Source organism: Dreissena polymorpha, chromosome 7 (assembly GCF_020536995.1).
Source record: "Dreissena polymorpha isolate Duluth1 chromosome 7, UMN_Dpol_1.0, whole genome shotgun sequence".
Taxonomy (NCBI): Eukaryota; Metazoa; Mollusca; class Bivalvia; order Myida; family Dreissenidae; genus Dreissena; species Dreissena polymorpha.
Window position 1 is genome coordinate 87,786,250 of NC_068361.1, and position 24,383 is coordinate 87,810,632.

At 36.9% G+C, this 24,383-nt stretch overlaps 1 protein-coding gene across 1 annotated transcript; it reads right to left on the bottom strand.

Moving 5' to 3' along the window:
- Positions 1–4,840: 4,840 nt before the first annotated feature.
- Positions 4,841–10,872, bottom strand: LOC127839353 (mucin-22-like). The gene is made up of 2 exons (XM_052367689.1): positions 9,237–10,872; positions 4,841–5,549 (listed from the first exon to the last, which is right to left on the bottom strand). Exons 1-2 carry the CDS (start codon positions 10,846–10,848, stop codon positions 5,272–5,274), a joined length of 1,890 nt encoding a protein of 629 aa, XP_052223649.1. The 5' UTR covers positions 10,849–10,872; the 3' UTR covers positions 4,841–5,271.
- Positions 10,873–24,383: the final 13,511 nt, after the last annotated feature.

Below are 24,383 nucleotides of genomic sequence, written 5' to 3' on the forward strand. Positions count from 1 at the left end.
GGAGTGTAAATGTTGATATATCAGTATAACATGAGCAGAAACGAAAGAAACTTATGTAATTTTAACGATTTAGAATACGAGTATCACTTTCTTCTTAAATGTCCGTTTTATTTAGAAGAAAGATCAAACTTCATACGAAATCTTTTCAATTACAGCAAGTATGCACACATTTGTCAAATAAATGAATGATTGTAATAAAGAGACGCTTATAAGTAAGAAGTACTGTAAAGAGATAATTTTTTGTTTATTTCTTTAACTGAACGTTTATTATTTTCATGTATATATACAGTTTAGTATGAAATGAATGTACTTCGGTTTTGGCTGTTACCACTGATTTCTGTAAACATGTAAAGTTTATTATGAAATAAATGTACAGTTTTGTCTGTTATCACTGATTTCCTTAAACATTTTGTTTAGATAAGGAAGACATGGTCAAGCAGCTGACAATCCTTGGTTACTGCTTTCCTTATTTCAACGCTTGCGTTTGCATGTTTTGGTCCGACCACATGAGTGGGTTCAGATAAATAAATCAGACAGTGAAGAGAAAACTCATATCATCCTAATATTAATATTAAATATCCATACGGTTACATTCGGATTTAAACGTAACGCGCAAAACCTAACATTTCAGTTACACCGTATCTGGTTTATTTTGTAAAAAGTGCTCTGAAGTATACCCATTTTAAAATTACTTTTCTATTTTTATAATGGCTATACCCAACAATTGCCAATTAAGAAATCCAAAATAACCGATTATCGATCGATACAGTATTGATTAAGACATTAGACTATTGCTGATTGATCAAAGTTTAGCTTAAATTACATATATTTCCCTGTGTGTATGCATTACGTATCAACAGAAGTAATTCGTTACATGTCTATAATTGACCGCAAATTAAATTATATATAGAAAGAATATTTCCATTTTTTGGAAAACCCCGTGTGTGATCTAAAAATACCGATATTATAAAGCTTAAATTTATACGATCATTGTTATACTTACGATTTTCATCTGGTCATAGGATAAATACAAATTCTTCTTAAGTTTTAAAATATAAGGAGCTTTATGTTAACCAAATATTAACATCCTAAATAATACGGCTCTTGGTAGACAAGTTTACGCTGAAGACGAGACAAAAGGGATCCTATTCATGTCGTATAAAAGGACGCTCCCACAGTGGGGATCGAACCCGTGACCTCCTGATCGTTTGGCCACCATATCCACTAAACCAAGGCGACCTTTAAACTGTCAAATGTGTTATTCAATTGCGTAAATCATTTGCGATACATAGTTTACAGTGCATTTGTAAATATATACCGTACATCATGTACTTGATGATGTTATCGCTTTTAACTTAAATCAGAAATTACATGCACAATTAAACGAGTTTTAAATTTAAGTAAAGAAATGAATACTTTTAATAATATCATATATTTAATAACATGATTATAATCATTTTTCATGTTGCTAAATTAAGGTCATGTCCATTGTATGTTTATTATGTTACTTAGGTGTTAAACTTTTAGTTTGCTGAAATGTATTGTTTATAGTTAATATGTATTACCAAACTGTGTGTAATGGAGGTGTAATAAGTGATAAATGATAAATCTTCTTCACAATTCAGTTGTCATTGTGTCAAATGATGCATCTTGCATTAAGCTTTTTTTCAACGTATATTTACTACTCATGTAAAAACGATTATATAATGTGATAATTGTATCGTGGTATTCGATACATATATACCAGATAAGACATCTTAAATAACTACAATATTTAAACTTAATTGCATTAATTACTTACAGCCCTGATATAACCTTTATAAAACATTTGGCCTACTTAAAAGCGGACCATTTGCTTATTCAATACCTATATTTATACCAGATAAGACACTTTATTTTATGCTTTCGGGTGGTTTATAGAGAAATATCAATGAGTTTAAACTGATAATTTCACTGTTTTAAACAGTGAAAATTATCAGTGCAAATGATCGATAATTTTCACTGTTCACTGTGAAATGACATCATTTTTTTACGAAATGACGTCACTATCCCAGTGAAATTCTTTAGTTAAACTCTTTATACTCTTTATATAAACGATGGAAAAAAAGCATAAAATAAAAAGAAAATTTGTTAAATAATATTATTTTCTATGATCACTCGTGAATTAAAATCGATAATCCACCGAATCCAACAAATATCCTCTATTCAAATAAGCTCAATAGTTTGACCTAATTGTATTAATTACTTTCAGCACCGATAATACCTTTATAAAACATTTGACCGTCTTTAAGCAGACCATTTGCATATTCGATACCTATATACCAGATAAGACACTTTGAATAAGTACACTATTTTAACCTAATTGTATCAATTACTTATAGCATCGATAAAACCATTATTAAACATTTGGCCGTCTTAAAGCGGACCATTTCCTTATTCGATATATATATATATTTCTACCAGATAAAACACTTTAAATAAGTTCAATAGTTTAACCTAATTGTATTAATTACTTACAGCACCGATAATACCATTATTAAACATTTTGCCGTCTTTAAGCGGACCATTTCGTTATTCGATACCTATATTTATACCAGATAAGACACTTTTAATAAGTTCAATAGTTTGACCTAATTGTATTAATTACGTACATCACCGATAATACCATTATTAAACATTTGACTGTCTTTTAGCGGACCTGTCATCTGTTGATATAAAAGAAGTATCAGGTCAATCAGAATTGTCTCTGAAGGCTTTGATGTTATACAGTCGAGTGTCGGGGTGGATTAATAAGTCAAAAGACGAAGCCAGATGGTATGTCATTGACGCACTAGGTGTCGCTGAGGTCAATTATATTGGCACGAGTCTCATGCAGTTGGTGCAGCATATTTAAGAGACGTATTAATTTAATGAAGAGCAGTTGATATTTTTTAAGATATTTTGCCGCGATATAAAATAACAGGCTTTTATGCATATGCGTTAAGTTTAAAATTGTCGCAAGCTTCACTGTAATGACCCTATGGTAAATATTACATTCATAAGAAAACTTTTTTTTTCAGATTATGTTTCGTTTTAACTTTTGTAGAAATTTTGACCATGAAGTATTGACTGAGGCTTTGGCTGCAAAACCAATACCACGCGGAAAACAATAATGCGAACTTATATAGTTATCATCAGTTAAAAGCGTACAATAATGCGAACTTATATAGTTATCATCAGTTAAAAGCGTACAATAATGCGAACTTATATAGTTATCATCAGTTAAAAGCGTACAATAATGCAAACTTATATTGTTATCATCAATTTAAGCGTGCAATAATGCGAACTTATATGGTAATCATCGATTTAAAGCGTATAATAATGCCCACTTGTATGGTTACCATCGATTGAAAGCGTACAATCATGCACACTTGTATGGTTATCATCAATTAAACGCGTACAATAATGCGAACTTATATGGTTATCGTCGATTTAAAGCGTATAATAATGCGCACGTGTATGGTTATCATCGATTGAAAGCGTTTAATCATGCACACTTGTATGGTTAGTGTCGATTAAAAGCGTACAATAATGCGCACGTGTATGGTTATCGTCGATTGAAAGCGTTTAATCATGCACACTTGTATGGTTAGTGTCGATTAAAAGCGTACAATAATGCGCACTTATATCATTATTATAGTACAGAAGAACCCCTATCCTGAAAACCAGCAGTTCAAACTTTACACTTAAACCGTAAATATTTGCGTTACTTGACTTGAACGGTCACCACTTTAATTTTAAGGTTCTGTGCTGGAAACCACATCGATGCCAGTAACTTGTTTGCTAATATGCCTGGAAAGTACATGTAATAAAGGGTATAACACGGTAAAAATATCTGTCTCAGCATGGGCGGGACTATCTTGACTATCACGTGATTACCCCCTCTGTATACCGAGTCCGAATCTTCGAACAATTGTTTAAAACTATGTGGACGCATTTTAATTAAATCAGTTATGCATTTATTATCGTCAATTATGTATGACACAATAATGGAAAATAATCACGGTGTTAAGACCTTTAAAATCACTCGGCCCAATCGGCTTATAGATCGACTACGCAATTATCTTAATTATAGAACTGTTGAAAAAATACACGAACAAACGCATTGGTCTATATTACATTAAATACAAATCATAAATAAAATGTGGGTATATGCGGCTTTGTGTATCGTAGTTAAACTATAATAAGTGGTATAGTAAGCTTTTCCGCTGCGTGTATTTACAAAACAAGTATGTTGCTAATTTTCTAGGACATGATTGCTTAAATAAAAAAGGACATTTGTGTTATATTGCAAAAAGAAAAATAGCATGTGGTTTATATCCGAATTGCGATTAATAAACATATTAAAGAAACAACCTGCATTCAAAGAATAATGTAAGGCACACTCGAAAAGGGTAAATGTTTCCTGTCTTGATCGCTTCCGGTGTTACAAAGTATGTTAACACAGGCTTCCGGCTGTCCACCGACGAACTATCCGTTGTTAACTCTTAAAGGAATAATATCAGTTCAAAACTGAAAAAGCAATGAGCGCTCATGTTTCTGAAGATATACTTTTACTAATGGCTCAGACTCAATGTGCCTTTGAATATATTGTATGTCCTCAGTTTCGGGCTCTCTACATACACCTTAGGGTTACCTTATTACTGGCGTCGTTCTAGCAGATCAGTTCACAACGGTCTTATTTGTAAAATGCTTCGACAAAACTAGATGTTCCATTTACATTTATTTTATACGTGATATTTCAGTAACCATTTTGAAATGTTATGCGTAAACATGTTAAGTTTAAACACGAGTCAAGTCACACTTGAAAATGAACCATAACCTGTTTACAAATATTTTTGAAGATTATCTTGCGACTGTCAATGCAATAGCAACGGGTCACATTCATGCCAGTATATGAGCAAGCAATATATGCTGAACCATAGGTTCACGCCTTAAATCATATTATATTAAACTGCAATTCGCCGAATAACTTTAACACGGTGAGCTAAGGTTTAAGTAAATATCCATTTAGTCATTGCGTCATCAAAACGTCATGAAATTCAGTGTTAGAAATGCACTTCTTTCTTTGCAAAGTTCCTATTTGAATTGTTTTGTGCATCACAAATCAATGTTTAAGAAAAACAATATCCGAACCATTAAGAATGTAACGACATTTACGTTTGCCTACCCTAAATATATTATTCCAAATGTCAGCAAAACTTATTTGGTTTATACTTATTCATAGGTGCATCATATGTGCATTGTTACAGTCACTGACGGGCTAATATTTGCGACTGTAACTCCTGCGTTCGCACCAACCGCCGTCGCGGCTGTAGTAGAGGCGGCGACGATAGCGGGCGCTAAGACCACCGCTGCTTGGGTTGCGGCTACTGAAGCCGCGATGCTGATGCCGACAACCGATATCCCGACGACACCGACAATTGTGGCCCCAGTAGCGACGGCCGCCTGCGCTTTTTTGTCTGCGGTTTCCTTCTCCTCTTCATAATCGGAATCGTCTAGAACGGGAACTGCGAAAGAGAAAGTCATTAGTTAAAATGCAAGAGAGTTGAAATCAGTATCGTTCACTTTTCTGAATAAAGTAAATTAGAGAAAAAAATGTTAAGATGAATATTTATGGTTGAACGACCGACGGCCCGATGACAGATGGATGAATATTATATAACATTATCTGAAGAAAAAGAGAAAATGCCATTTCTATAACCAAAGATTTTTCACTACAATGGTTTCAGTATACAATTATACACCGAATTATTCGTACAAACGATTTTTTTTTAATAAATTCAATTATATGGCATCTGTACATTGCTCTTTCTGTAATAATATGCTTTAAACCGTCCAGCACATTTTTGGGGGAATGTAAACATGTTAAATATTTAATGCAGAAATGTTCGAAGGCTTCGAGTTATTCACCGACTTTATACACGCACCATCGTTTATATTAGGACATAAAAGCACAAGTGTTCCCCCAACTTTACATTCCTTCTCACTAATTGTTTTACATGTATATATAATTGTAAAAGCAATGTTAAAAATACCGATCTTTATCGCAGCAAATCGTATTTTGCAATCCAGTATAATATTTTAAAGGTAATAAATGTATTCTGAAATCTAGATTCTAACTGTATAACTTCAAATAAAAAATGGGAATATTTTGCCAAGCCTGTATCGTTAGAAAATTGTGAATTGCATAATTTATCACTACATTTATATTGGTAATTCCACTAAATGTGTCCAGTAGTATATTGCTCTTTATGCAATTATTTTATTAATCTTAACATGTAATTGTGATCACTTGGTTGCTAACCAATACTGTCAATTTTGCATCGTGACTTGCTTATTTTAGACAGGTATTTTATACTTTAAACTGTTTACATATATTGTTATCATGGCAGTATTGTGCAGTATGCAGTTATACGCACTTATCTGCCATGCGCAATTGTAAATCATGCAATATAATTATCTATATGTATATTGTTGAGTATGTAGAGGGGATGCCCTCGACAATCCCGTACCTATTGACGAGGTAAACTACATGCATATAACGGGGGGAAATCAGTATAAATGTAAGGCTTGGTTAGTCCTTAAACCGTTTAACCTCCAAGTGCTTTGCATTACAATTTTCGATGCGGTGATCTTCTTCTTTTGTTATTATTTAATTCTTATTGAACATGATATCGAGTTATACAAGTAGTGAACAAACACAATAATTTATCCCCTGATATAGCTTCTGGAGTTTAATCGTTTGCTATATACGTAAAAAACCATTTCTCTTGTGTCCCTATAAGAGATCAAGTTGTAAACAAACCGCAACGTCCATATAAATATGTTTGGAACTGTTAAACGCTATATACTAAATTGCCAGTTTTAGAAACAAAACATATCATAACACATATTGTATTAAAATCAGCACATTAGAGCCCTTTGTGATTCATATTATTAGAACTTGATACATGCGTGAAAAAATGAGTAATTAAGATAATAATATAGTATGCGTGTTGAGTGGTGTCTGTACGTATAAACAAGGAAATTATTATACAACACACAAGTTAACAACAATCAGTGGAAGCAGGCACACAACACATGTCATTTGTTTCATTATGAACTGTATATTTTATCAAAAAAACGCGTTGACGAAAAAAGCGTAGATTTCAAAATACATTTCATAATACTCGGTACAAAGATGACATTAATAAGCGTTCAGTTAAATAAATGCAATTATATCTATTCTTAGAACATGTAATACAGTAAATTGATAACTTCCTTAGTGTCCCATTATTACTACTATTTACAAGTTTTAACAATTTATGCATACTCGGTCTTGTTGAGAAGTGTTTTTATAGTTATATGGGTCTCTCTTCAAAATTAAACGGACGTTTAGGTATATATTGATATTCGTCCTCAAAATATTTGAGATTACATGAAGTGCAGATTCTCTCGTTTCTGATAATGTTATAAAGTTCCAGTTCAAAAAGACTTATGGAACGAGACATGTATTTAGCAATGGTATTTATATGTTTTTCATCGTCAGTAACATCCAAATACAGAGACCTTTCAGATACTGATGTGAGTTATTTGTAAACTAGTAATTAGGTTGATAAATCAACATAAACTCACCAACCCAAATATTTAGTGATTTCTGAGTCTTTTCCTTAACAAAGGAATACATGTATCAATCATATGAGACTCGGGAGATTAACAAACATCTCTCAATCCTGCTAGATTTCAAATTCAAAATTAAGTGAATTTTGGAGGACCAATTAAGTGTAAATGTGTGTATTAATTTCTAATATTTGCTTATTAATGATAGTATTAAGGATACAATATCCTCATTTATTTTGATGAAGGTTCAAGCAATATTCAACAAGTGTTAGGCACATACCTATGTATCAAGAGAATCGATCATATTCAGCATATATTGTCAATGAATATGTTGACAATATCGCATCTAACAGCCTTTTACAGAACTTTCTGTGAAAACGTTCCAAATAAGTTGCCGCAATAAATCCATTATTAAATCATAGTTATGATTGCAAAGACATAGTAATCAAATAATTTGAACGCAACCTTTATCGGATTTCCATATCTTTCGTTATCCAAAAACGGGCATTCATCGCCCGTGTAGCTTTGCCATATAAAGAATTTGTGGCAGGAATAAATCATTAAATGACCCCACATTTGAAACTCTTAGCGGTTATTAATACGACGAGGTGTGATAAAAGAACGTTCATAAAGTTTGATGAAAAGGGTAACATTATTTCACACTTTGAGATGTAATTTATATTTAATTGCGTGTTTTGTTCAATATGTAAAGACCATTTGTCAATTGCCTTAAACAAAAGATTAATGGAGGTTTACAAGAATTTATTCACTCACATCAAATATCTTTCTTAAGTGTCAATATTTCCATTTTAGATAACTACAAAAATAGAACTTTCATATCAGGAGATGTGTCAGTCTTGGAATCAAACATACCAACGTTAAAATCTGTATGTACGTAAAAAAGCCCTGTTTACTCACGCCTCGTCCATTTTATCAAAGTTGGAACGTAATTAAGAAACGGCCACCGGGAAAACTTTGGGAAACCGAATTTATGCTATCTCAAGTACCGTGTTCTTTTAGATTATCCTTTTGAGATTAAGTATGCGATTAAACCCTTTTTTAAATAATTGTTGTTATTATTCTACAAATGCGTTTGATTTTAATCTGAAATTCATATGCAAAGTTTGCCTAATAATGGGATTGTTACATTATCTCATGGGATTTATCGTTTTGCCATGATAATTTATTTGACTGTTTTAATGATAAAAAAGGTTAGCTAATGCTAAGTTACCGATTATACAAGTGTAACGTTATGCGTGCTGCTTGTCGTTAAAAACGACTATAGAGTATTTAAATGATGTTTGCATACCAAAGTAGGCGAAAAAAAATTGCTTTTGAAAATCCAAAACTTCCAACGGATTTCTTCCCATCCGGAAAGAAAGAAATTTATTTGAAAACGACAAAAAACGATTGAAAAAGCTATTTATAACATAACAAATTGTATGACAAAAATGGGAATATTTCATGAAAACCACCAATAAATGACCAATTTAAGTATTGTATAGCCGTGTATTTAAAATATGCATGTCTTAAAAGGAAAACGTGCACATTTCGGACTTGCAAACTTTTTCCACTGACCGTTAAAATATACTTACGCTGCGTTGTTGTGGTCGATGTTGGATCAGTCGAAGTGCTTTCGGTTCTGGTCGCTGTTGTGTCAATGTCACCAGAACCGGTCTCTGTTGTTTCAATCGAAATGGTGTCGGAACTGGTCGCAGTTGTTTCAGTCGAAGTATCATTGGAAATGGTCGCTGTTGTTTCGGTGGAAGTCTCCTTGGTAATGGCCGCTGTTGTTTCAATTTCACCGGAACCGGTGTCTGTTGTTTCAGTCGAAATGTCATCGGAACTACTCGCTGTTGTTTCAGTCGAAGTATTCTCGGTACTAGTTGCCGTTGTTTCCGATTCACCGGAACCGGCGTCTGTTGTTTTAATCGAAATGGTGTCGGAACTGGTCTCTGTTGTGTCAGTCGAATAATTAATAGAAATGGTCGCTGTTGTTTCTGTCGAAGTCTCCTTGGTACTGGCCGCTGTTGTTTCAATTTCACCGGAACCGGTGTCTGTTGTTTCAGTCGAAATGTCATCGGAACTACTCGCTGTTGTTTCAGTCGAAGTATTCTCGGTTCTTGTTGCCGTTGTTTCCGATTCACCGGAACCGGCGTCTGTTGTTTTAATCGAAATGGTGTCGGAACTGGTCTCTGTTGTGTCAGTCGAATAATTAATAGAAATGGTCGCTGTTGTTTCTGTCGAAGTCTCCTTGGTACTGGCCGCTGTTGTTTCAATTTCACCGGAACCGGTGTCTGTTGTTTCAGTCGAAATGTCATCGGAACTACTCGCTGTTGTTTCAGTCGAAGTATTCTCGGTTCTTGTTGCCGTTGTTTCCGATTCACCGGAACCGGCGTCTGTTGTTTCAATCGAAATTGTGTCGGAACTGGTCTCTGTTGTGTCAGTCGAATAATTAATAGAAATGGTCGCTGTTGTTTCAATCGAAGTCGTCTTGGTACTGGCCGCTGTTGTTTCAATTTCACCGGAACCGGTGTCTGTTGTTTCAGTCGAAATGTCATCGGAACTACTCGCTGTTGTTTCAGTCGAAGTATTCTCGGTACTAGTTGGCGTTGTTTCCGATTCGCCGGAACCGGCTTCTGTTGTTTCAATCGAAATGTTGTCGGAACTGGTCTCTGTTGTGTCAGTCGAATAATAAATAGAAATGGTCGCTGTTGTTTCAGTCGAAGTCTCCTTGGTACTGGCCGCTGTTGTTTTAATTTCACCGGAACCAGTGTCTATTGTTTCGGTCGATATGTCATTGGAATATGTGTTTGTTATTTGAGTCGAAGATACAACGGAAACGGTCGCTGTTGTTTCAATATCACCGGAACCGGCCTCTGCTGTTTCAGCCGCAATGCCTTTATCAATGGTAGCTCTCTCATCAGTGGAATTGTCCTCGTTACTGGCCGTTGTTGATTCGCTCGAAATATCATCGATATTGGTAGGTGTTATATCAATGTCACCGGAACCGGTTTCTGTGGTTTCAGTCGAAACGTCATCAGAACCGGACGTTGTTGTTTCAGTCGAAGCATTATTGGAACTGGACGTTGTTGGTACAGTCGACATTTCATCGAAAGCGGTCACTGTTGTCATTCCCCCTAATGATAAATTAGTAATAAGTCCGAAAACGCAAAGGCTCAAAGGTAAAATTGATTTACGCATCATACTTTTAAATAGTTGTAAAGTCCTGAGCTATGGCTAGTGAAAAAAACAACGGTGTTTCAATTTTGTTTTGCTTAAAAGGCTAATCAGTTATGAAAAAGTAATGTTTCTTATTCCATGACAAAGACAAACATATGCATGCATATGAACTGGTTTTAATGTACAGTTGCAACAGACGTAAGATACCGTTAGTATAGTGGATTGTGTTATGCACACGGTTAATAAGGTAAGGAATAAACATAAAACGCAATATCTGACATGGCTAATTAAACTATTAAGATAATATCGTTAAGTGCTTATTAATAAGTCAAAAGTCGAACCAAGATGGTACGTCGTTGAAGCTCTAGGTCTCAAAGAGATTAATGATATCGTCGCAAGTCCAACATAGTTGGTGCAGTATATTAAAGTGGCTGTTTCATTTATTAAAGAACAGTTGATATTTGTGTTTAAAAATTTGCCGCCCTCTCGGAAACCGGCCTTTAAGAATATGCGCGCAGTTGCGTTACCTATTTGCCTGTACCGTCCGCACAGGCTAGTCAGGGAAAATACTTTCAGGCAAGATCAGAACTTCATTTTAGCGAAGTATTTCATAAAAGCGTTATTTTCCCGACCCTTATTCGCCTGTGTAATTGCACATTCTAATCTAGCACAATACCATAAGCGCATGCATTTAGCCCGGTTTCCCCAGAACGCGGCTCAATGATATTTTTTAACTAAAATTCGCAGATGATTGTGTACTTGTCGCAAACTTCACTGTCATAACCCTAAGGTAAGTATTATATTCATGAGAAAGCTTAATTTTTAGAAGTTTGTTCAGTTTATGTTTTGTATAAACTTTTGTAGAAAATTTGACCATGAAGTACTGACTGGTGCTTTGGCTGCAAAACAAATACCACGCCGAGGACACATTGTTATCAAGAGGCGCGCTACTAGCTCTAGCCCAGTGTAAAAATTGCAAACAGGGAAAGTCTCTTGACCATGGGCCTAATTGTGCTGCTGTTTGGATGATACTTTATCTTCATGACATCAATATATCAGGCGCTACTATTTAGTTTATCTATAAGTTAAAGGGATTATTAAAATCATAACACTATCTTCATTTTTTCTCACGTTATTAAGAAGTAAATATTTTGCAATATTTACACAAATGAAGGTATTGACCTTTACCCTATCCATATGCACTCCCGCGCTAGGTTCGGATATTATGCATTTATGTTTTAAGTTTAAATACAATACCTCATTTACAATTGATTTATTTAGCAGAAACTATTTTTCTATATTTAGCAAAACGGAAAATGAACCCATCTGCTATACTTGAATAAGTTTTGATATAATGTATTTATATTTGTAATTTCATATCAAAACCTATACAGTGGAACACCGCTATTTTTATTAAACACATTGAATTTCGCATTTTCATATGTTTTCTAGTCCATGTTTGCCCTTCTTTTTTAACAAACTTATACATCGTTCATTTTAATTTCTTAACTCAAATTCATCTCTATTTAAAACGTACGTTCTTCACACTTAATAAACAATGACTTTTCTGGTGTCGCAGCTGAATTGACAATAAATTTTACAGGTGTGATGACATTGCACCATTTAAGTCAGCCGTGTTATGTGAAAACTGCACATGCGTAAATAGTCGTGCCAGATTAGCCTGTGCAGTTTGCATGGTATTTTTTGTTAAATGGATGTCACTTCTTAGTGGAAATTCAGTTTAGGCGGAAAAAGTCGTCCCTGACATACCTGTGCGGACTGCGCAGGCTAATCTGGTATGACACAATACGAACATGCATAATGCCCAGATTTCCCAGTACGAGGCTTCATTATTGCAGTATAATGTTACTTAGCTCTAACCTCAAATGGCGTGTGTCCTCCACATAGCTCTTTGTACTCAAAGCGTGAATTGAAGCATCAAACCGGAACAGGGATCCCTGAAATGTCAAACCAAAGAAAGTTTAGTACTAAAACCATTTAATAGTTGATTATTTTTCTGAATCAATACATTTTTTCTACATTTACATATTTATGATTTGATACGGGTTCTTCCAAGGAAATAGACTCAAAAGTTTCTCTACATGCCTTGGGTAATTGAGCGTCAATAAATTGACGTAAAATAAGGCTGGTTTTCATTCACCTCTAGTGTTACTCTTTTTATGACCGGATATTCATGAAGTATTACTGTGTTTCATTAAAGGGGTCTTTTCACGCTTTGGTAAATTGACAAATTGAAAAAAGTTGTTTCAGATTCGTAAGTTTTCGTTTTAGTTATGATATTTGTGAGGAAACAGTAATACTGAACATTAACCATGCTCTAATATAGCCATTATATGCATCTTTTGACGATTTTAAAACCTAAAAATTATAAAGCGTTGCAACGCGAAACGATTGAATAATTTGGAGAGTTCTGTTTTTGTCGTTAAATTTTGCGAAACTACGAAGATTGCTTATATAAGGTATAAAATACGTCAAGAATGTGTACTCGGCGGAATAGCTCAGTAGGCTAAAGCGTTTTTACTTCAGGACTCTGGCAGGACTCCAGGGGTCACTGGTTCGAAACCTGCTCCGGGTAATGTTCTTTTCCTTTTTTAATTTTTTTCTTGATTTTTTACTGGAGCTTTTATGATCCAATGTTTACATTTATCAATATAAAGCATTTAATGAATAAGTTAAAAAAAATGCCAAAATCTGTGAAAAGGCCCCTTTAAGACCTAGGGGCTGAGAAAATCCCCTGCTATGTAAACTATAATATTAACAACTGACCAAAATATTTAACAAAACTTGTTCAAGCTTTATTGAAACGTCCATCTGTCGGAAATCATCCATCTACTTTGATACTTAGGTAAAATTGTGCTGACATCAATTGTAAATTATGCGAAGCACCTTCACACTTCCCACTCAGGATCAGAGTGAAAATTGCAATAAGCAACCGACATTCAACCAGAACAGCCTGCGATTTACTCACACCCTGTTCAAGTGTTAGGCCTTTTGCTGCTCATCAGTATCTTAGAGATGGAAATAATGGTTTAAAAGCTAAATTCTAGGAAAGGTCTTTAATTTAATTTGATTTTCAAATGACTAGAAATGCGCTAAATTGCGTATCTGAGTGGTAAAGAATGAATGACTATGTAAGATACAAAGGTCACATTTTCCTGTTTCTGTGTCTTTTTCATTTCCAACTCTAAGGTAATGATGAGCAGCAAACAGCATAAAACCTTTACAGACTGTGTGCTATTTGCATGTTGTACTGGTTTTATGCTGGTTGCATATAGCCATTTTCATATTAATTCTGAGCGGGAAAGAAATAATTACTACGACAGATCTAAAGATAATCTTTTTTCTGTTTCTGAGCCTTCTTCTTGGTGAAGTATGTGCCTGTCACTATGAAAAAGGGGTTAACTACATATGCGTAAAGTGTCGTCCCAGATTAGCCTGTGCAGTCCGCACTTTCTGTCTAAGGTGTATTTTCACTTTAACTGAAAAATACCATACAAATAGAAAGTGTCGTCCCTGATTATCCTGTGCGAACTGCATAGGCTAATCTGGGACGACACTTGACGCACATGCATTATGACCAGTTTTCTAGTGCTAACCTTTTTCTGTTTCTGAGTCTTCTTGGTGTAGTACGTGCCGATGTTCATAGTTGACTCCTAATAGTTACTGGGTGCCTGTTGTCGTGACTTCAACGTGTTACGCACGACTAAGTACTCATTCAGAAGCAATTCCGTCTGGTAGTAACAACAACAACAACACAGAGTGTCAGAGTTACATATCAGCCGCATTCTGGGAAAACTGGGCTAATTACATGGGAGTAAAGTGTAATCCTAGATTAGTTTTAAAGTCCATACAGGCTAATCAGGGAGGACACTTTAGCAAAAATCCAGCTTATGCGGAAAGTATAAACTTAAATCAGCCTGTGCAGACAGCACATGCTTATCCGGAACGACACTTTACGCACATGCATAAAGCTGAGTCTTTCCAGTACGAGGCTCATATTTGAGGTACTCTTTCAGTAGCAATTCAGTCAGGTAAATTTTAAAAAGTTCAGGTCATGTTTATAGTCTGATATTGATAACGTGTGACATCTTCAGCTGAATTTTACATTTAACCCCTGATCACTGGAATTTTAATCGCCCGTAAACTCTTGGTGCAGAATGCAGCTACAGCACATACAGCACAGGATGTCAGAGTTACAGCTAGAACACTAAAGAAACGTGAGATGTCGTGGAAACACCAGGGACCCGACTTATAAAACATGGTACGAAACATTAAAGTTACAATTAAGGACGAAGAATCATATGGCGTGTCAAACATATGATTTTTGTCATGACCTATTAGGGAGGGAGGGAGAGAGGGAAGGAGGGAGGGAGGGAGGAAGGGCGGGAGGGAGGGAGGGCGGGAGGGAGGGCGGGAGGGAGGGAGGGAGGGAGGGAGGGAGGGAGGGAGGGAGGGAGGGAGGGAGGGAGGGAGGGAGGGAGGGAGGGAGGGAGGGAGGGAGGGAGGGAGGGAGGGAGGGAGGGAGGGAGGGAGGGAGGGAGGGAGGGAGGGAGGGAGGGAGGGAGGGAGGTATTCCCAGGAGGATCGGTGGTGTGCAGCCGACGACGACAGCAGACGAGTGTTTCCCTCGAAGTGTGAACTGCCGAGGACGACGTCTGCCATCCTGACAAAGGGAGCTAGACGACTCTTCTAGGGCTGCGTTGCCCACACTGGACACCTCCTGCGGGACTATGCCGGCAGGTCTCTTGGGCAACTCTGTAAGGACTATGCCGACAGAGTTCCCGTAGCTAGACGACTCTTCTAGGGCTGCGATCGGGACGATCTCGCTAGTGTCCATCTCGACAACCTCCTGTTCCGTCATGTCTTCGTCGTCCATCTGTGCCGCCCAACTTGGGTTAGATCGAGGGCCCAACCCGTCCACATCATTTAGAAGCAGAATCTCATTCCTCTCAAATCTAGTGTCCATACTGAAAGGAAATGGGAAAGTGAATACTCCGCAACACCGATGACGAAGGGAGGGAGGGAGGGAGGGAGGGAGGGAGGGAGGGAGGGAGGGAGGGAGGGAGGGAGGGAGGGAGGGAGGGAGGGAGGGAGGGAGGGAGGGAGGGAGGGAGGGAGGGAGGGACGGACGGACGGACGGACGGAGGGAGGGAGGGAGGGAGGGAGGGACGGACGGACGGACGGACGGACGGACGGACGGACGGACGGACGGACGGAGGGAGGGAGGGAGGGAGGGAGGGAGGGAGGGAGGGAGGGAGGAAGGGAGGGAGGAGGGGACGGACGGACGGACGGACGGACGGACGGACGGACGGACGGACGGACGGAGGGAGGGAGGGAGGGAGGGAGGGAGGGAGGGAGGGAGGGAGGGAGGGAGGGAGGGAGGGAGGGAGGGAGGGAGGGAGGGAGGGAGGGAGGGAGGGAGGGAGGGAGGGAGGGAGGGAGGGAGGGAGGGAGGGAGGGAGGGAGGGAGGGAGGGAGGGAGGGAGGGAGGGAGGGAGGGAGGGAGGGAGGGAGGGAGGGAGGGAGGGAGGGAGGGAGGGACGGACGGACGGACGGACGGACGGACGGAGGGACGGACGGACGGACGGAAGGACGGACGGAAGGACGGAGGGACGGAGGGAGGGACGACGGGAGGGACGGAAAGAAGGACGGAGGGAGGGACGAAGGGAAGGACGGAGGGAAGGACGGAGGGAAGGACGGAGGGATGGACGGAAGGAGGGACGGAGGGAGGGACGGATGGAGGAAGGGACGCAGGGAGGGACGGACGAAGGAAGGGACGCAGGGAGGGATTAATAAGGCCCTCTCCTTTTACCAAACACTTTTAACGCGGGAACTAACCATCTCCTCATTTCGGTCATACCCGTTTAAAATATTTCCCATGATGCAAATTATAGAAAATATATATGAAACGTTTTCAACAAATGTCATACGCAAAACACTTGCGGATAGTATACAACAGACATCACAAGTTCACTTAAAGAAAAAATATGGGCTTTAACTCAACAAGTTAATTTCAAAACACTATAATAACAATATAAAAAAGTTTGATTCCCAATATCTACTATGTCTTCTGACTGTGTTCATGCGGGTAAATACATGGTGTAGTATTGGTGGAAGGAAACAACAACACTATGGCAACATTGCAATTCGATGGTTGTAGACCTAATCATTTGGACTCAGTTATCCGTCTTATGGTCTTTTTGGTGTTGCAGCTTACAAAGTAATTGGAAAAAAAATATTAACACAAATATTTCAATGTCATAACTTCTTTATAGAGATTCTCTATCAGATCTTGTTTATTTCTCAAAACGGTAAACAATAATTAATGACTTTTAGAATCAGATGCTTCCATTTATATCTTAACACAGGCAGTGTGATTAGGTATGCATTTATTTCAACTTTGAGATGAAATGTTAACCCATTTATGCCTAGCGTCCTGAAAAAAGGACATTGCAAACAGCGTAGACCAAGATGAGATGCCGCATGATGCGGCGTCTCATCTGGGTCTGCGCTGTTTGCTAAAAGGATTTTCAGTAATAAATATTCTAAATATAGAAATAAGTATACTAGACATCCCTAATTTTCGAAATAAATTGATCCAATTTAGAAGGGTAGGCGGGTCCACTGGGCATAAATGGGTTAATCTTAACGCTATAGCCACATGTGTAGCACGCACAACATAATTTATACATGGTGATTGTTTTGAAATTGTCAGAAAAATTATTACTTGAATTTGTTTAAATCTGTTTATGTTACCTCAAATGCATCACAAACCTTATTGAAATGCTCCGTGTAGAACCAGTACATGGTGTCTTTTGGGGAGACTATAGATCGCTTCTACAGTAGGGATCAAGCCAATTACCTCCAGGTCGCTAGGCTGACTCCATTACCATTATGCCACTGAAACATTTAATTGAAGTTACAGACTGGGTACGTTGTATTTACCCATATTTTACCTCCGACCTTGAGGTATAAGTTTGACGTTTGAGAAAGGAACAATGGTATTGCTTACTGCATGCCAGTGACTCACAATGTTTGTGATAGGTCATTCAAAGATTGCAAGATGAATAATGAAATAAACAAGATTTGATGGACGGACACATGTAAGGTATGCATATATTTGACCTTTGACTTCAAACATGATTTCAAGTTATTTCCATTGGTTTTATACATCAAACTCCATCTGTACATGTTGATAGTTTGCAGCAAGTTGTCGTGAACTTGTATGGTGATTAATGAATTGGAGTCACAATATGGGCATGCCGTTCTATGTCCATATTTGACCTTTGTCCTGTAGGGGCGAATTAGACCTTTGGACTGGGAAACAAGCAATGGAAGGTAAAACACATGTCATGCAATTTTCTCACAATATTTGTGGAAAGTCATTCAAAAAAAATTCAGATAAATGAAAAAATATAATCTGAAAAAGCTCATACAGATGTATACAGACGTATACATGCACACATAACATGTTCATACAGACGTATACATGCACGCATAACATGTTCATACAGACGTATACATGCACGCATAACATGTTCATACAGATATATACAGACGTATACATGCACTCATAACATGTTCATACAGACGTATACATGCACGCATAACATGTTCATACAGATATATACACACGTATACATGCACACATAACATGTTCATACAGATGTATACAGACGTATACATGCACACATAACATGTTCATACAGACATATACATACGTATACATGCACACATAACATGTTCATACAGACATATACAGACGTATACATGCACATATAACATGCTCATACAGACATATACAGACGTATACATGCATACATTACATGTTCATACAGACGTATACATGCACACATAACATGTTCATACAGACGTATACATGCACACATAACATGTTCATACAGACGTATACATGCACACATAACATGTTCATACAGACGTATACATGCACACATAACATGTTCATACAGACGTATACATGCACACATAACATGTTCATACAGACGTATACAGACGTATACATGCACACATACCATGTTTATACAGACGTATACAGACGTATACATGCACACATACCATGTTCATACAGACGTATACATGCACACATACCATGTTCATACAGACATATACATGCACACATACCATGTTCATACAGACGTATACATGCACACATACCATGTTCATACAGACGTATACAGACGTATACATGCACACATACCATGTTCATACAGACATATACAGACGTATACATGCACACATACCATGTTCATACAGACGTATACAGACGTATACATGCACACATACCATGTTCATACAGACGTATACATGCACACATACCATGTTCATACAGACGTATACAGACGTATACATGCACGCATTACATGTTCATACAGACATATACAGACGTATACATGCACACATAACATGTTCATACAGATATATGGAGATGGGCAATGCTAAATGCATTCCAATGTGCGTGAGCATGAAAATGCCAGGAGATATTTAAAGTCAATGGTCAAATATATCCTTATGCTAGAGCTACTACTAACCTTGTAATTTCTAACATTACAAGCATCACGCACAATTTGGAGATTTTGTTGTACAAACATAAAGAAAATGTGATCATAATATGTCAGGCTAAATAAGTTCCTTTCATATGATGCAAATCATGATGAAAGGAAACCTTAAGTCAAAATATCAATTTCAAAATGCATAATTGTATCAGTCATACCAAAGTGTCGAGGCCATTTATTTACATATACTGGTAGTGTTATATCTGTATCAAAATATGAATATGAGCAGTGAGCAAAGGCTGATCTGGGATGACATTTTCCTCCTAAACTGGATTTTTGTTTAGTAGAGGCGTCCTTATAAGAAAACATAATCCGTAAAAGCGGAAAATCTTATCCTTGATTAACCTGTGCAGACTGCAAAGGCTAATATGAGACGATACTTTATCCCCATGCATTAATCCTTGATTAACCTGTGCTGACTGCAAAGGCTAATATGAGACGATACTTTATCCCCATGCATTAATCCTTGATTAACCTGTGCTGACTGCAAAGGTTAATATGAGACGATACTTTATCCCTATGCATTAATCCTTGATTAACCTGTGCTCACTGCAAAGGCTAATATGAGACGATACTTTATCCCAATGCATTAATCCTTGATTAACCTGTGCTTACTGCAAAGGTTAATATGAGACGATACTTTATCCCCATGCATTAATCCTTGATTAACCTGTGCTGACTGCAAAGGCTAATATGAGACGATACTTTATCCCAATGTATTAATCCTTGATTAACCTGTGCTCACTGCAAAGGCTAATATGAGACGATACTTTATCCCAATGCATTTATCCTTGATTAACCTGTGCTCACTGCAAAGGCTAATATGAGACGATACTTTATCCCAATGCAATAATCCTTGATTAACCTGTGCTGACTGCAAAGGTTAATATGAGACGATACTTTATCCCTATGCATTAATCCTTGATTAACCTGTGCTCACTGCAAAGGCTAATATGAGACGATACTTTATCCCAATGCATTAATCCTTGATTAACCTGTGCTCACTGCAAAGGCTAATATGAGACGATACTTTATCCCTATGCATTAATCCTTGATTAACCTGTGCTCACTGCAAAGGCTAATATGAGACGATACTTTATCCCTATGCATTAATCCTTGATTAACCTGTGCTCACTGCAAAGGCTAATATGAGACGATACTTTATCCCAATGCATTAATCCTTGATTAACCTGTGCTGACTGAAAAGGCTAATATGAGACGATACTTTATCCCTATGCATTAATCCTTGATTAACCTGTGCTGACTGCAAAGGCTAATATGAGACGATACTTTATCCCCATGCATTAATCCTTGATTAACCTGTGCTCACTGCAAAGGCTATTATGAGACGATACTTTATCCCTATGCATTAATCCTTGATTAACCTGTGCTCACTGCAAAGGCTAATATGAGACGATACTTTATCCCAATGCATTAATCCTTGATTAACCTGTGCTGACTGCAAAGGCTAATATGAGACGATACTTTATCCCCATGCATTAATCCTTGATTAACCTGTGCTCACTGCAAAGGCTAATATGAGACGATACTTTATCCCTATGCATTAATCCTTGATTAACCTGTGCTGACTGAAAAGGCTAATATGAGACGATACTTTATCCCTATGCATTAATCCTTGATTAACCTGTGCTGACTGCAAAGGCTAATATGAGACGATACTTTATCCCCATGCATTAATCCTTGATTAACCTGTGCTGACTGCAAAGGCTAATATGAGACGATACTTTATCCCCATGCATTAATCCTTGATTAACCTGTGCTCACTGCAAAGGCTAATATGAGACGATACTTTAGCCCCATGCATTAATCCTTGATTAACCTGTGCTCACTGCAAAGGCTAATATGAGACGATACTTTATCCCCATACATTAATCCTTGATTAACCTGTGCTGACTGCAAAGGCTAATGTGAGACGATACTTTATCCCCATGCATTAAGCCTGGTTTCTCAACAGACCGAATAAAATATTTAAAATATTGACTTACCTATTTGAAACATTTAAGAAACAATAGTACTACATAAAATTAAATACCAACTTCAAACTACTCAGAAAAACAGCCAGATGGACAAAATATAATAAAGTAACTACGACAAATGAAAGGACAGAATGCATTTACCTCTTCTTTCTCGTGCTGAACTATTCGTAACAATCAGATTATGGTATCATACGTTTTACTTTGCATCAACAAAATTGAGCATTGAATTACTTGCATCAGTTAATAGGATTACTGTAAAGTTATCGTCAGATTATAGTCTTTCATTTAATTTAATGCGATCTTTATGTATTTATTGTCAATTAATGCATCAGACCGTTAGACCATACTGTAACCAACTTTTCAAGTGAAAAGGCATACGATAATTATAAACAAATCATTATGACAGAATTCACAGTAATGTGATAACAAATCATTATGACAGAATTCACAGTAATGTGATAACAGATCATTATGACAGAATTCACAGTAATGTGATAACAAATCATTATGACAGAATTCACAGTAATGTGATAACAGATCATTATGACAGAATTCACAGTAATGTGATAACAGATCGCTGCTTGAAAATAGGAGCATTCAACCCTTTGCATGCTGGGTAATTTGTCGTCTGCTAAAATGTCGTCTGCTGAATTTCTAAAATTAGCATTTTCTTTGATTTTTTTTCAAAGAATACTATCAGAATAGCAAACAGTTTGAATCCTGATGAGACGCCACGTTCTAAAGGCCTTTAAAATTCAGCTCCAGCGCTTTAAGGGTTAAAACAAAGTATCAAACGTAAATCAATGTTTTAAAAACAAATTTATGCGTGTACCCACTGTATTATTCATCGTATAAGTCGAACAGGAACTGAATCACTATTTCTTTGAAAGTTTTCGCTAAGAACTTTTGGAAAAAAAAACATTAACCACTTGTTTAACAGTGGTGAAGATCTAACGATTATAATTTTTCAAGTGTAATTGAATATTGGTCAGGAATGCCAAAACAATGTTGTTAAGTTGGTGTTTTTTCAATTGTGTAAGAACAACACGTACTTCTAAAGAAATAACGTGAATGCTTCCTGCACACTGATTCATCTTTTAAAGAAAATTGCTTTATAAACTTACTCTACTGCTCATGCTTATAAAACCTACAATTTACACAAAGCCAAAGCAACCGATTATTGATTATTACACTGCTAACTAATCTTATTCAATATGGGACAGTATGGGACAATATGGTACAATATGGTACAATATGGGACAATATGGGACAATATGGGACAGTATGGGACAGTATGGGACAATATGGTACAATATGGTACAATATGGGAGCTCTGGGAAAGCTATCCTGAATGCATGTGCTAAGAGTATCGTCCCAGATTAGCCTGGGCAGTCTGCATAGTGTTTTTTAGAATATACTTCCATTGAAAACAAGAAAATTTGTTGAATTGATATCCGCGCCAAATAACGTTTATTTATGAATGGGTGCAAATCCATTGATATATGGTATAATCTTTAAAAATAGTGTTTAACCGTAAGGTAATTGTTTTTATGCATTGCAATTCTCTGCATTGCAATTCTCCTCGTTGTTATATATAGAGATATAGTCCTGAAAATTTACACAATACATAAAAAAATTGCTATGCCCCGCAAAATAAACTTCGTTTATGGATCGAAGCAAATCCCTTGATATATGGGATAATCAGCAAGTGTAGGATAATCATTTATATGTAAAAATTATGTGAAGGTCAATTGTTGTTATGAATAGCAATTATCCTCAGTGGTATCTACACACCAATGAAGTTTCTTGTTGAAATCTGAGTTATAGCCTTGAAAAGTTACATCATACCATACAAAAACAACAAAAAGCAATCACTCTTAGTTAAGAAAATGCACGTTTATAGTAATTATTCTTGACACTTTTTCCAATTGATTTCTACACACCGATGACGTTTCATGTTGAAATATTGTACTGTATCTGAAATATATAGCCATCAAAAGTTATATTATACACACAAGACAAAGGGTACTAACTCTTAATGAAGAAACTGAAGGGTTATAGTTCTTAAGCATGGCAGTTTTTCTCATTATTATCAATACACCCATGAAGTTTCATGTTGAAATCTTGCATGTTATCTGCTGATATACAGCCCTGACAAGTTTCATCATACAACAATAAACAAAGGGCAATAACTCTTATTAAAGAAAGTGTAGTGTTATGGTTTGTATGCATGAAAATTCTCCTCATTCTTATGTATATTTCTATGAAGTTTCGTGTTGATATCTTAGATGCTTTCTGAGATATATCCCAAACAAGATTTTTGAAAGACCCACGGACTGACAGACGGGCGAATAACGCCAAAACTATACCCCTTCGCCTTTGGGGGGATAATAACTCTTATTTAAGAAAGTGTAGGGTTTTGGTTCTTGAGCATGGCACTTCTCCTCATTGATATTAATACACCCATTAAATTTCATGTTGAAGTCTTGAAAGGAATCTGAGATATAGCCCTTAAAAGTTACATCATACAAAAAAACAAATGGCATTAATTCTTATTTAAGAAAGTGTATGGTAATGTGCATGGCACTTCTCCTCATTGATATATATACACCCATGAAGTTTCATCTTGATATTGGATATAGTTACTGAGATAAAGCCATGCGCAGTTTAGTGACAATGCTGTATCCCTCCGCCTTTTGCGGGGATAACAACACATTGCATGAAATCTGAAAGTGTCGTCCCTAATCTTTCTGTGTTAACTGCACACGCTCAACTGAGAAATACCAAACCCACATGCATTAAGCCCCGTTTTCTAAGAGCGCCGCTGATATAATAATATTACCATAAAATTCACTCCACCTTATAAACCCAGTAAACATTTAGCAGCATTATTAGATAAAGCCTAGGGGAAATATATATGGGACACGCTCTGGAACAACAGGGTTAAATAAATTTGAGTAAAGTGTCG